General features: G+C 46.7%; 1 protein-coding gene across 6 annotated transcripts in view; it reads right to left on the reverse strand.

The window, feature by feature from the left end:
• Window positions 1-12,492, reverse strand: part of Dpp6 (dipeptidyl peptidase like 6) — an 831,812-nt gene that overhangs the window by 154,296 nt on the left and 665,024 nt on the right. For all 6 annotated transcript variants that reach the window (XM_060374077.1, XM_060374079.1, XM_060374075.1 and 3 more), the window contains one exon: window positions 2,957-3,038. In XM_060374077.1, the coding sequence (XP_060230060.1) occupies window positions 2,957-3,038 (82 nt within the window). The remainder of the gene's footprint in view (window positions 1-2,956; window positions 3,039-12,492) is intronic.

Genomic DNA, 12,492 nt, shown 5'->3' on the forward strand with positions numbered 1-12,492 from the left:
TGCATGTGACAAAAAATTCCACACATTGAGATGTGGGGCCTCACAGGGGCTTCCTGACAGAGTGTCTGCACTGGAGATGTCACAGTAGGGCCAACTCTTCTGTTTGCTGTTAGTCTTTAGGTCATGTTTGTTGTCCTCTTTCTTCACTCCTGTGCAATGGCTTTGGACAGGGAAGGGGCTGACTCTACAGACTCATCTTCCTCCAGACGTTGCTGGATAGGGTTCTAGTACACAGGCCCTGTCTCCTCCACTGTCCCATGGGCTTTGCTGTGTAGATGGCAGGGCGCATATCCAGAGCTTATTGTTAACCATGGTTCAACAAGGAGCAGGTGACACAGAGATCTTAGCAAGAAACCAGGTACTGATGGTCCTTTCCCAGTAACAAAAAGAAGATCTCTTGTGAAAATGCGATGTCTCATTTTCTTCCCATTTTCCTCTCATTTTCTGTGGCTGGGCCTGGGTGCCAGGCTGGGTACACTGGGCTATTGACCAGCCTTCAGGGACTGCAGTGGCCACATCTACAAAAGGTTTTAAAACTTTTAAAAAAAGAGTTTATTTTTGTGTGTGTGCCACATATGTAGGTGCCGGTGGAGGCTAGAAGAGGGTGTCAGGTGCTCTAGAGCTTGAGTTACATGTAGGTATGAGCAGCCTGACATGGATCTTCTGGAAGAGAAGCACCAAAGCTCTTAACTGCTGAGCCATCTCTCCAGCCACACTGACAGACACTGTGTATGTAGGCTCCAGGACAAAGCTGCAGGTTCTTCCTGTGATGGAGGGATGGGTCACACCTCCCGGGGCCCTCTTCAATAGTTCTTCCAATCAACACATCAATTTTGGACAGGTAGGCTCATTGAAATCTCCAGTTGGCTAGACCCGGAGGAATTGCTAAGATTCTCTGTGGCCTGATATTTTGCCTCTTTGAATTAATTCAAGACAGCAGAACTGAGGTGCAACCAAGAAAACAGAACTGCACAGCGGGGAAATACGCCAGCTCTTTACATTTGTAACACAGATTGCCGATCCGACACCACCCCAGGGAGATTTTAAATGCAATCATGTTTTAGGAAAAGGCAGCTAAAAATAGCTTTAGTTAATCTTTTTACAGATGAAAGAGAAAGTAGTGATTGAGCCACCAGTCCATTGGACCGAACGTCAGGGGGGCTCTGTGTAGAGAGATCCTGCCTCTTGATATGAAGCTAAACAGGACTCATAGCCATTACCTGGTCACCTGGGTGTGATCTCTTATGCTCGTGCCATGACATACACCTTCTTATCTTGGTTGTCCACCTCATCCTCCTCAGAGGCTCACAGCCACCAGAGGCCATGGTCAGCTAGCATGATGAGTTGTGGGCTAGGAGCCTTACACCAAGGCTGCTCAGGGCGAGCCTTTTTTATTACGCTGTCTGCAATAGTTAGCAATGATTGGCAACTTGACAGAACCCAGAACCACCAGGAAACCACATGCTTGGCATGTCTGTTGGGAGTTTCTAGAGAAGGTTAACTGAGATGAAAAGACCCATCTTACATGAGGGTTGATTCCATCCCATGGGCTGGGGCCCTCCTTACTGAGGATGCAACATGACCAGTTGCCTCCTGCTGCTGCAGCCATGCCTTCCCTATCGCCATGGACTAGGCTTTCCTACTGTGAGCTAAAGTAAGGTCTTCCTCCGTTAAATTGCACTTAGCAGGTATTTTGCAACAACAATCAGGAAAGTAGCCTACATGCCATCCTTGCTACTCTCAGGGCTGTGAACATCTTAGTTTAGCCCATTTGGATCCATGAAGACCATTGATGTCAAAGAGTCAAGGTAAGGGCAGCTCTGAAGGCTCCTCTGTGCTGACAGCTGTCGGAGCACAGCTTCACAACAGGTCTGCTTTCTCCATAAACCTCCAGGAATGAGCGTGAGTTTGCCAAACAGTGCATACCAATGTGTAGCACACAGATGATTCCCTGCAATCCTCTGAGGAGCTGAATCTATGCACGTGGTCACAGGGGCCTCCACACAACCAGGCATACTGGATACAGGAGCTAAGAATGTGCTACGGCTTGCATGAACTCTGGTCCCTGAGATGCATGTTCTGAGAGCTCGCTTCCCAGGTGGTGGCACCACTGATGGATGATTGGCCCACAAGGATGCTGGTGTCATTCATAGAGTTATCAACAAATTCAGAGTCAGATGGGTCAAATAGTAGGTGGAGGCTGGACTCCAGTTCACTACGGCACTGCCATTGCGAGTACCCCGCCCCTCCCCCACCCCACCCCACCCCTGCTTTACAGCTACCATAATGTCAACAGCTCTGCTCTATCACACACCTTTCCAACATAGTGTTCTGCTTCGTCAGGAGTCCAGAACTGGAGAAGTCAGATAACCATGGACTGAAACTTCTGAAACCCTGAGCCGAGAGGAACACATCCCTGGTTGTTCTCCAAGGTGCTTTGTCAAAGTGAAGGAAACCTGTTGGTTACAGTGATATTGCATGCATGTATGCATGGGTGTACTTGCCTGTACCCCCACCTGTGGCGGCCAGAGGTTGTGGTTAGCTGTCTTCCTCTGTCACTCTCTAAGTTATTTTATTTTTTTTTTTGAGGCAGGGTTTCTTGCTGAACCCAGAGTGTTCCACTTTGGCCTGACTGGCTGGCCTAGGAGTCCCTGTGATCTGCCTGTCTCCATGCCCAGGGCTGGGACGGTAGGTGCCCTCCCTAGTCCATCATGCTCCATTTTTTTTTTTTTTAATAAGAATTCTCTATCCGGAAAGAAATAATGATTTTATATAATCAGGTACTTTGGTGCATTTATATAAAACTTAATTACACATACACACATACCCCACAAATACACTGCATGCGCACACGGACACACGCCACAAACACACAACAGATATGTACAGTGATAAACAGTTTAGGAAACATAAATGTTAAAAACCAAAATACGGCTGCTAAGGCCGGCTTGCTTACCAGCTGCTGGCCTTTCGGGCCCCACCCGGCGTACTGAAGCTTTGCATTGCTGACTTCTGGTGGGTCCAGACTCTGAGGGTCCCTAAGGAGACAGACAGACAGACAAACAGAAACAAAGCACAATGTTGGGAACCAAGAAGATGCTATGCTTCCACTTATCCTCTGACAGTCTTCCTGTCTTCCTGTCTCTTAGTTATTGAACAATATGTCTCACTCAGCTTCCACCGGATTTCTGCAGATGTACATACAGTAATTTATATAAAGCTGAAACACATCCACTGCGACTTAATCCACATGGTAAATATTCATCAGGAGAAAACATGCAGCTAACTCTATAGATCAATTTTTAAAATGTCCAGGGCAGTTAAAATTAAACAAAACCCACAGCCAAGCCGCAATAAATCCCACATCCAACGTCTTTATTGTTGGCTCTCCTTGCAAATAATTCTCCTCTAAGTATGAAGTCAGGTCATGGTGACCTTAAAGCCAGTGGCCTCCGGATGAATTGTATTCCCTCACAGGTACAGAGAAGGAGAAAAGGGGAGGACAGAGGGAGGAGAATCGAAAGGTGATTTTTCCCATTCAACATCTCTTACATTTTTCATTCTTTTTAATTTTTATTTCAGGGAATTTCCAATTGTGTGCACATGGGAACCAGCCTATATATACACAGGTGTGTGCACTGCACGTGTGTGTATACATGTTCAGGTGTGTGTGCATGTCGGGGCCAAAGGTTGATGAGATCTACCGTTCTTAATCACTCTCCATCTTGATTTTGGAGTCAGGGTCCCTCACAGAGCCTGAAGATTGCCATTCCGGTTAGCATGGGTGGCCAGTCACCTCTAGGCGTCCTCTACCTCTGCCATCCCCGTGCTGGGATCACGGTGCGTGTACTTAGCCTTTACATGGGTGCTGTGTGTACAAACTCTTCATGCTTCCACAGTAACCTTTTACTGACTGAGCTATCTCCCAAGTCCCGTAGTCTTAATTCTTAATTTGCAGATATGGAAAATACCCTGACAACAAAATACTGTCTGTGTATTCAAATGTCCTAATAAATAAAAGCCATGGTAAAACACCATGAAAACATGTGTGACACTGTTATAACTTGGATATTTCAGTATTGTTTGCAGCTGCTGCTGTTTTCCACAGGTAGAAAAACCAGTCTTCACGTTTTTTGAGGGTACCACCCCTTCTGCAGAATGATGTCTGCATCCTTGGGGAGCAAGAGAGTCAGGAAAACACTCTGCCCTGATAACATAGTTCCTACACTGAAGATAGAACCATGAAAGTGTTTGCTCACGAATAAAGAGAGGATAGGCAAATCGTCACCATCTTTGAGAAAAGAGGACACAGAGTTTTAGGAATTTCACAAAGAGAGGAAGAAAGTGGAAAAAGTATGAACCAAGCCTTGACATGATCAGGGCCTCAAACACAGAAAATTCTAGAGTAATTTGAATAACATGGTAAGAATCAAGACAGACAAACAAAACCAGTCAGAAACAAAGAAGGAGAGGATGGAGAGGTGAAATTCCTCGGCATTCAAGGGAGTGTGAAGACAGGTGACAAGAGGCCGGATATGGGGATGACAATCCTCAGGGAAGCAGAGAAACTAGGAGACTAGGTCTGGACTTCGAAGATCTCAGATGGGTTCTTATATATGTGTGTGTGTGTGGTTCTGATATATATCTCACATATATCTATCTCTATATATCTATCTCCGTGTGTGTGTGTGTGTGTGTGTGTGTGTGTGTGTGTGTAAACAAGCATGGCTGCACTTTGCATGTGGAGGTCAGAGGATAACTTGCAGGAGTCAGTTCTCTCACCATTTAGGTCTCTGGGATTTGGCCTAGTGGCAAGCCTCTTTCCCTGGCTGAGCCACTGTTGGCCCAGAACCAGGGATTTGTGTGTGAAGATGACTTTTCCTCTACTCCTACAAATAAGCCAATAGTGACCGAAACACAAAGGGCTCTTGAAGATCATGGTGTCCGGGGATGAAATGACATGTTTGCTTCCATATCTGGAAACAGCTAATGATGTGTGTGTGTGTGTGTGTGTGTGTGTGTGTGTATGTATGTATGTGTGCATATGCATGCCTGTGTATGTGCTCATGTGCATGCATGTGCTTGTATATATGTGTGAGTGTGTGCATGTGTGTGTGAATGAGTGCCCGAAGAAGCCAGAGGAGGGTGTTGGATCCCTTGGAGTTGAGTTACTCACAGTTGTGAGCTTCCCTAAGGCAGGTGCTGGGAACCATATTCTGGTCCTCTGAAGAGGAGCCTGCACCCCTCACTGCTCCAACTGTAAGCCATCTGTCCAGCCCAGAAAGCTGGCTTTGCTGGTGTTCCATTATAAAAAGGCTGTGGGAGGTGATGGGGGTGCTAGCAGGCTTCATCTGTCATGTACTGACAAATCCAAAAGGTCATTTAAGCGTCCTGAAGCACATATTTATTATTTGTTAGTTTAATCCTTCCCTCCTCTCCAAAGTACTACAGCACACAGCAAAGCATAATGAGGCTGTGAAAAGGAACAAAGTTTTCTATACACTACTACAGAACGATTGGTAATGGGTGATGTGATCTCAGAAGAGCATTGCAGTCTTCTAGCTGTGTTATCTTTTTTTTTTTTTCAATGCAGTTTATTCAGAAACCTTGAACAATCCTTGGACACTGGGGAAAGCCAGCCCACAGCTTAAATAGCCTCTGGGTAGCCAACCCAGGCGTGCCACGTGGGCAATGCAGATAGGTCCACATACATGGAAGCAAGCCAGATCCTCAGTCTTAGCCAAATGTGGAATTGTTCGTGACAGAGAGCACTCACCATCGGGAAGGTGGAAGGCGGAAACCAGCTCCATCTTTAAGGCACAGCATTCCGCAGCTCTCTACAGTTCACCCTTTGTGTTTTAGACGCATCAGGCAAGAGTAGAGGTCTGATCTCTGATATTAGAAATAAATTGGGACTTTGTACCGATGTTCATTTAGGTGTCATCCACCCAAAGAGCATCAGACCTGTCCGATACCTTTTTCTCAGAGGCGGGACCTGGGGCATCAACCCGCATGCAATCAGACATGCTCTTCTCTGGGTCGAAAGCTGCTGACTTATCTTAAAGGAATTTAAGAAAATATACAGTTGTGAAGTCATTTATGAAAAAGAAGCAGAGGAATCTGAAGCCAGTCAGAATGGTCAGCTAGCTATGGGGTTGGGTAGAATGGTGGTAGGTCTGGGGTGAGGGAGGGGGGCATTTCTCAGAGCTCATGCTTTTGTATCAAAGCAACCGAGACACAGGTGTCTACTCAGGAAGTAAGATCATGGCCTCCTTCATCTAAGAATGTTGTTAAAGTCCAAAGAAATGTGTTTTTACATTAACTCTATTAATATATCAAATATATTAATTCAACAGTACTCTAGAGATATGGGTCTCTCCTTATTCCTAGCTAGTGAGTTCCTTCGTATCTCAAACTCCCTAAGTCAGCCCAGGGACTCCAAGATCCTCAAAGTGACCTGCCCGCTGGGATTGCAGCAATCCATCCAGGAGGTCCTCAAAGGGAGGGAGCCAGGAAGTAGTGGGATTCCATCACTTAAGAGCTTGGGCCAAAAGATTAACTCACCCCGAGTGCTTTTCCCTCACATGTGAAAAGGGAATATTAATTTTTGCCTAGCAGATAACATCCACTAGTGCACACAGGGGGCAGCACAGGGCTCAGGCAGCCATGGCCCACAGATGCCAGCTTAATCCTTGATAAACTGACAGGTAATTGATTTGGCCACACATTATAATGTGTCTGTGTGTCCTTAGTTGGACCAGTGGGTTGAGTACTGATAAAGTATATTGTAGTGACTGTCTACGTGAAAGTTGCCTAAAAGGGACAATAATTCATCAGACATAAAGGCAGGTTTGTTCTCTGGAACTCCGAAGTGAAAGCCAATCGCTGAAATCCCAAGGGGGCAGGTGAGCTTAGGGTCTCCACCCCATCACCCACGCTTGCTAAGGTGAAGCGAATCTCTACTTTTACACTGGGATCCTACAATGTCAGATTCTTTTGCTTTCTAATTAAAAAACAGGGCTTTGGGGCGGCACTCACAGTGTCCCTCCACTGTGTGTCATTGCTCAGTGAATCTTCTCAGTTTCCTATCTGTCTAGCCCTTCACATGATGGTAGACTTTATACAATCCTGCCCAGCCTTGCAAACACAAAGTTTCTATTGAATCTTCCCCATGAATCCACATGTGGACAATGAAGCGCCATGGCAGAGCTGCACAGAACCATAGTGTGTGTGTGTATGTGTGTGTGTGTGTGTGTGTGTGTGTGTGTGTGTGTAACTCAGCTAGCCACTCACCATTGTCATCAACTTCTGGTGAGTCCTGGCTTCCCAATTGCATCCCACTACTTCTTCTCTGTTCCTGCCCCGGTCCCCCCTGTCTCCTCTGTGTGGGGTGAGAAGATGGCCCCGTGGTCACCTCAGGGAGACACTGTCACTCCTCTGTGTGTGCTGAGGGCTGAGATCCTCTGCTGAGCAGGTGGGCAGAGGTTCCCACTGCCTAGCCCTGCTTCTGGCCTCTGTCTCTTTGCAGCAGAGACATGTGTTCTGTGATCTAGAGAGGCTCTTCCACATCCACTGACCAAGTCCTTTCCCACTAAAGGTGATGTCCCCGAATCCTCTGCCTTCCCAGCATCAGCATACCAAAGAGCCCATTGGCCCTGCTCTTCAGGACAGCACACCTTCTCAAGACACACTGGTCCGGAAGCATCAGGACAGCACCCTTGTCTGAACAATGCATTGCGTTCCAGCCTGGAGCCAGGACAATCTTTCTTTGCACGTTGCTTCTGGGAAAACTTTACTATAACTATGCTTTAAATCATTCCAGGCGCTCAGAAGAACTGACAATAATGTACCCGCATTATTAATATCTTGCCTAGGTTTTACATTTGTCATCATCAATTTGTGCTACCTCTCACTGAATCCCATGGTTGAGTCTGGGGCTCATTGGCTACCTTGTAGGTCCTATGGATTTAGACAAATGTAATCTGCCACATACTGTGTCAGCATTACAGGGACTTTCACTGCTTGTTCCTCACACTCTCCCCACCCCGCTATGGCAACTACTTTTTCCTCAGCCTCTGATTCTGTCTGTCCTAGAAGGTTCCACATCAGCAGTATCTTCAGACTGGCCTCTTGAAAGATGATGAGCTCAGGCTCTCAAGTTTGGCCTGCTTCCAGGACTTCAATCACTCTCACGCTGGCCTTCTCTCTGTCTTCTTTGTGTTCTTAACTCTCCAGGCTCCCAGCAGGAATTAGACAAGACTGTGACTGGAAACGCCTCATCTGGCCAGCACGCTTCCACATCTAAGCCTTGCTGACCTTCTTACCACCCAGCTTTTTAATTTTTTCCCACTCATGGTTTGCTGGGGCTGGGATGATGGCTCAGTGGGGAAAGTGCTTACTGCATGAGTAAGCATGAGGACCTGAGTCCAGATCCCCAACATCCATGTAAAATTTGGGTATGGAGGCACATGTGTGTGACCCCGTCATTTGGATGAAGACACAAGAGGACCTCTGGGGCTTGTTGGCCAGTTAGTGAGCTCTAGGTTCAGTGAGAGACCCTGCTTCAAAAACTCAGGGGGGTTAGGTACCCCTCTCACACAGAACACAGCAGCAGTAACTTCTGATGTCAAGATGTCAGTGACCTCTGATACCCAAGATGTCAAGTGTGCATGCAACCTGAGGCCTGTGGGCCACATGCAGGCAAGGATAGCTATGGATGCAGCCCAAACACAGAACTCATAAACTTACTTAAAATATGACGGGTATTTATTTATATTGAGTTTCGTGACTAGATTATGTGGTTCTTGAGTGTGGACAACATCTACAGCGTCTCAGTTTTAAAAACTTGGACATGCCTGACTGTCTGTCCAGTGATCTTTACCATATACTGGGTTATTCTGCAATTCTCAGTGTGTGTCTGAGAGGGGAGGAACACAAGTAACCCGCAGATTAACTTGGGGGCTGTCCCGTGCCCTCCTCCATCCCTCCTGCTTTATCTTTCTTTACTCATTTATTCTAGAGAATGTGCATCAGGCTCTGCGATGAATCATCTCTGGGTAGAGATAGATTGGTGAAAAAATGATTAAGGAAGAATAAAATGATCTGGACTTCACATAGCTCAAAATAATCACAAGATCCATTCTGCTTTTGCTTATTTGAGCAATAAACAAAACAGGGCATAAATCATACTGGATTCTGAAGAGTGAATTAGCGCCCAGCCAAGTTTGCTCATTTATCTTCCAAAGCTATTTTGAGTGACTGAAAAGCTTCCCCAATAGCAATGGCATTTAGGAGGAAGAAAAGCTAAAATTTGCTTTTTTTCCTGGCTCTAAACGTTCATGACTAAAATCATAAAAAACCCAACCCAGCATCTTCAGTGTTGAATCTGGTAAGTTTTCTTGAGTCTTCTCATATGCTTGACATATGATACATGCTCAGACCTACTAAGTGCTATCCATAGTAGGTGCGCACTGATTGTAAATGCATAGTGGGTCAGCAAGGGGCAGATTAGTTACTGAGGGGTCAATAATAATATCATGATAGTTGAAATCTACTCAAGTGCCTCGATATTGCTGTCGTCCTTTTCATGAAACAAATTATTCTCTTAAGTTCTTGGGTCAGGAGTCCCACGTCATCAGGGTTTCCAAGGGTACTAGCAGCTGAGCCCTGTTCGAGTTGCATTAATGCCCTCACCCTTTGCAGGCTCAGGACTCTGAAGTGTGATGGTGCTGCTGGGCTGAACTGCAGAGCCCATGTGCGAAGTCACCTAGAAATGCAAAGTTATAAGGAAAGAATGTCCTCAGGTCGCTCCACCCTCAACCTACAGAAGCTAAAGGAAGCAATAAGACAGATCAGGGAGGGTCTGGGGGATTGGCCAAACTGTGAAACATTTTGGCAGAGTTAAAATGTTCTAAATCAGAGTGAGGTATTGGTTGCAAAGCTATTCAAACACCTCACAAACCATCAAGCTATGTAATTTAGATCTGCAAATTAAGGGTATGAGAAGCTCAAAAGGGTTTGTCAAGGAAAGCAAGGAGGTAAAGAGAGAAAGAGAAGGGGAAGAAAGGTCAGGAGAAAGGAAGCCATGCCCTAGGCCCTTCCTTTTCCAGACATCTTCAGATGACCTTAAGCTGACTTTCAGTGCTGACAAAGCCTTTCCTGAGCTGAGCTGATTGGTGTCCACCTGCTGGAAAGCCTGAACAATCCCACAGGAGATGCCATAGTAGCCACCCTGATCTTCTAGTCCCTGTCCTGTCCTCTGGGATCAGCTAAAGCTTGCCCCAGCCCAGGCTCTCTCCTCAAGCTCCATCAACATAGAGCCATCACTGGGCAAATTTAACAGGCTAGCTGCAGCTTTCTTTCCCGGTGGCCTCTGGCCCCCAGGAAAGAGGCAGGTGAGACCCAGCCCTCTGTATTATCCTTTTCCTGTATAGCAGATCCCTCTCATCTCATTTCTCCTGGTCCTGTCATCTCAGAGGAGCCATATGGTCAGCGTGTCCATGAACAGCTCATCCTGTCAGGACTGGTAATGTGGCAATGTGCCACCTGAGGATGAAGCAGTGTTGGCTACCTGAGGCCCAGTCACAACAGGCTGTGCAGCCTTGGGCTGATGGCGTCACCTTTCTGAGCCCATTATTTACTGACTGAAGTGGGTTGGACCTCGCTGGTCATTGTTTTTGGAAGACAGCTGACAGATGTGACTGCTCTACTGCTCACAGGGCAGACAGGATGGGCACACAGAATTCTCGGGTTTCTTGTTCCTCCCACAGAGTGTGGTCACTGAGGCTCACTGAGCATGCCGTTGCCATGTCAGGACTTGTCCTTTTGGACAGTAAGGGACAATAGGTGGCTCAGGCACCTGGACAGCTCCTCTGTGAGCCTGAGCCTCCTTCAGATGGAATGACAGAGATGGCTCATCTCACATCTATATGATTAAACACAGGTCTCCACTTCCTGAAGGGTTTCTGTGTTGAGCCTTCTGCATAATCCCACTGGAACAGATGCTTACACAGCCTGCCCTGAGATGGATGCAGGAGAAAGGCAGAGAGCTCCTCCCAGCGTAGCTCAGAAGACCAGACCAGACCATGCAGAAGACAGCAGCGTCCTTGATGGAACTGCTAGCCAATGAGTTTGAAGTCTGTGGCAGAGAAACTTCCTTGTCTGCTGGAAGATTCCACTAAAATGTTTAGGACAGTCCAGACAGTGCAGATTTCCCTTCTATCTGCTGGTCCTTTCAACTTCTAAAGGCAGAGCTGAGAGCCTTGAGATTGAGCTCGCTGGATCACGGGCTTGGAATCAAACAAGGGCTCGAGACAGTCCTGTTAGGGAGAGTTCATGTGAGAATGTCTGAGCAAAGGTTTCCAGAATGTGGGAAGGTCCAGGGGCTGCCAAGGTCATGGTATTGCCACAGGCTGCAACTAGAGAGAGTCCCAGAAGCCGCCTTGCCAGGGTTTCTCTGTGTCCTGCCTCTGCCACAGCGCCATCTTCTTTATGCTACCTATCTGAAATTGTTGAGGCAGAGCGAGGCTGAGAATGATTAATGCCACTGGGGCAATTTGGAGGGAAGCATCCACGCTCTCAGACAGGAGCTGAGCTGCAGCAGGGCCAATTTGGGTGATGCCTGACACAATGAAGCCCAAGGCGAGTGTCCTTTCCTGACTCACGCAGCCCCGGATTCTGATGGGACTGTAGTCATTAGCAGCCGATGGGGCTCAGGGATGAGCTTAGCCAGTAGAGGAGGGTGCTTGGGAAGGAATGGTAAGGAAGAGAGCAGAACCATGGGAGCAGAGAGAGTCAATTTTGAGTTACAGTGGTGAGATTTCAGAATGTAGCGCTGCAGGCTGATGGAATCCAACACAATAAGACATTCAGTTCACTCTAACCACTAGCTTCTCCAGCCATATTGGGAAGTACTAGTTCAGTATTGGTACCTGGGTACAGCATTAGTATTCAGTGCATTACTAGTACTAATATTTAATGCACTATTTATACCTAATGTAGAACTAGTACCTACTACCTAGTATAGTACTGGTACTTAGTGCGGTACTGGAGTACTTAGTATAGCACTGGAACTGAGTATAATATGAGTACACAGTGCAGCACAATTACCTAGAAAGTTGTAAGACTTCATGCTAACAATGCCCTGAGAGCTTCTCCCAGCGCTTCTAAAGGTCTGTAGGAATTTGCCTTAGGAAGGTAGCATGGTGAATACAAATTAGGATTCCAGAGAGATATAAAACCTTGACCCTCTCATTAGTTATTAGAAACCTGGCTGTCTAAGTTTCTGTTTAACAGAAAAGATTAATTCCAAAGAGTTCAGGTCATACCACCCTCTGAGTTGGAGCCTCCTCACTTGGTGGCAGTGGAAAGAACAGAAGCTGTTGGCTGGGGTGAAATTCTGATCTGGACTCTCAAAGGCATTGCTTCTGTGCAGCCCTTTGCGATCTCCGTGCTCCAGCAATTGCTCCCTAAATACCACAAGTCCTCACTGTT

The sequence above is a fragment of the Meriones unguiculatus genome, chromosome 21 (genome assembly GCF_030254825.1).
Source record: "Meriones unguiculatus strain TT.TT164.6M chromosome 21, Bangor_MerUng_6.1, whole genome shotgun sequence".
Lineage (NCBI taxonomy): Eukaryota > Metazoa > Chordata > Mammalia > Rodentia > Muridae > Meriones > Meriones unguiculatus.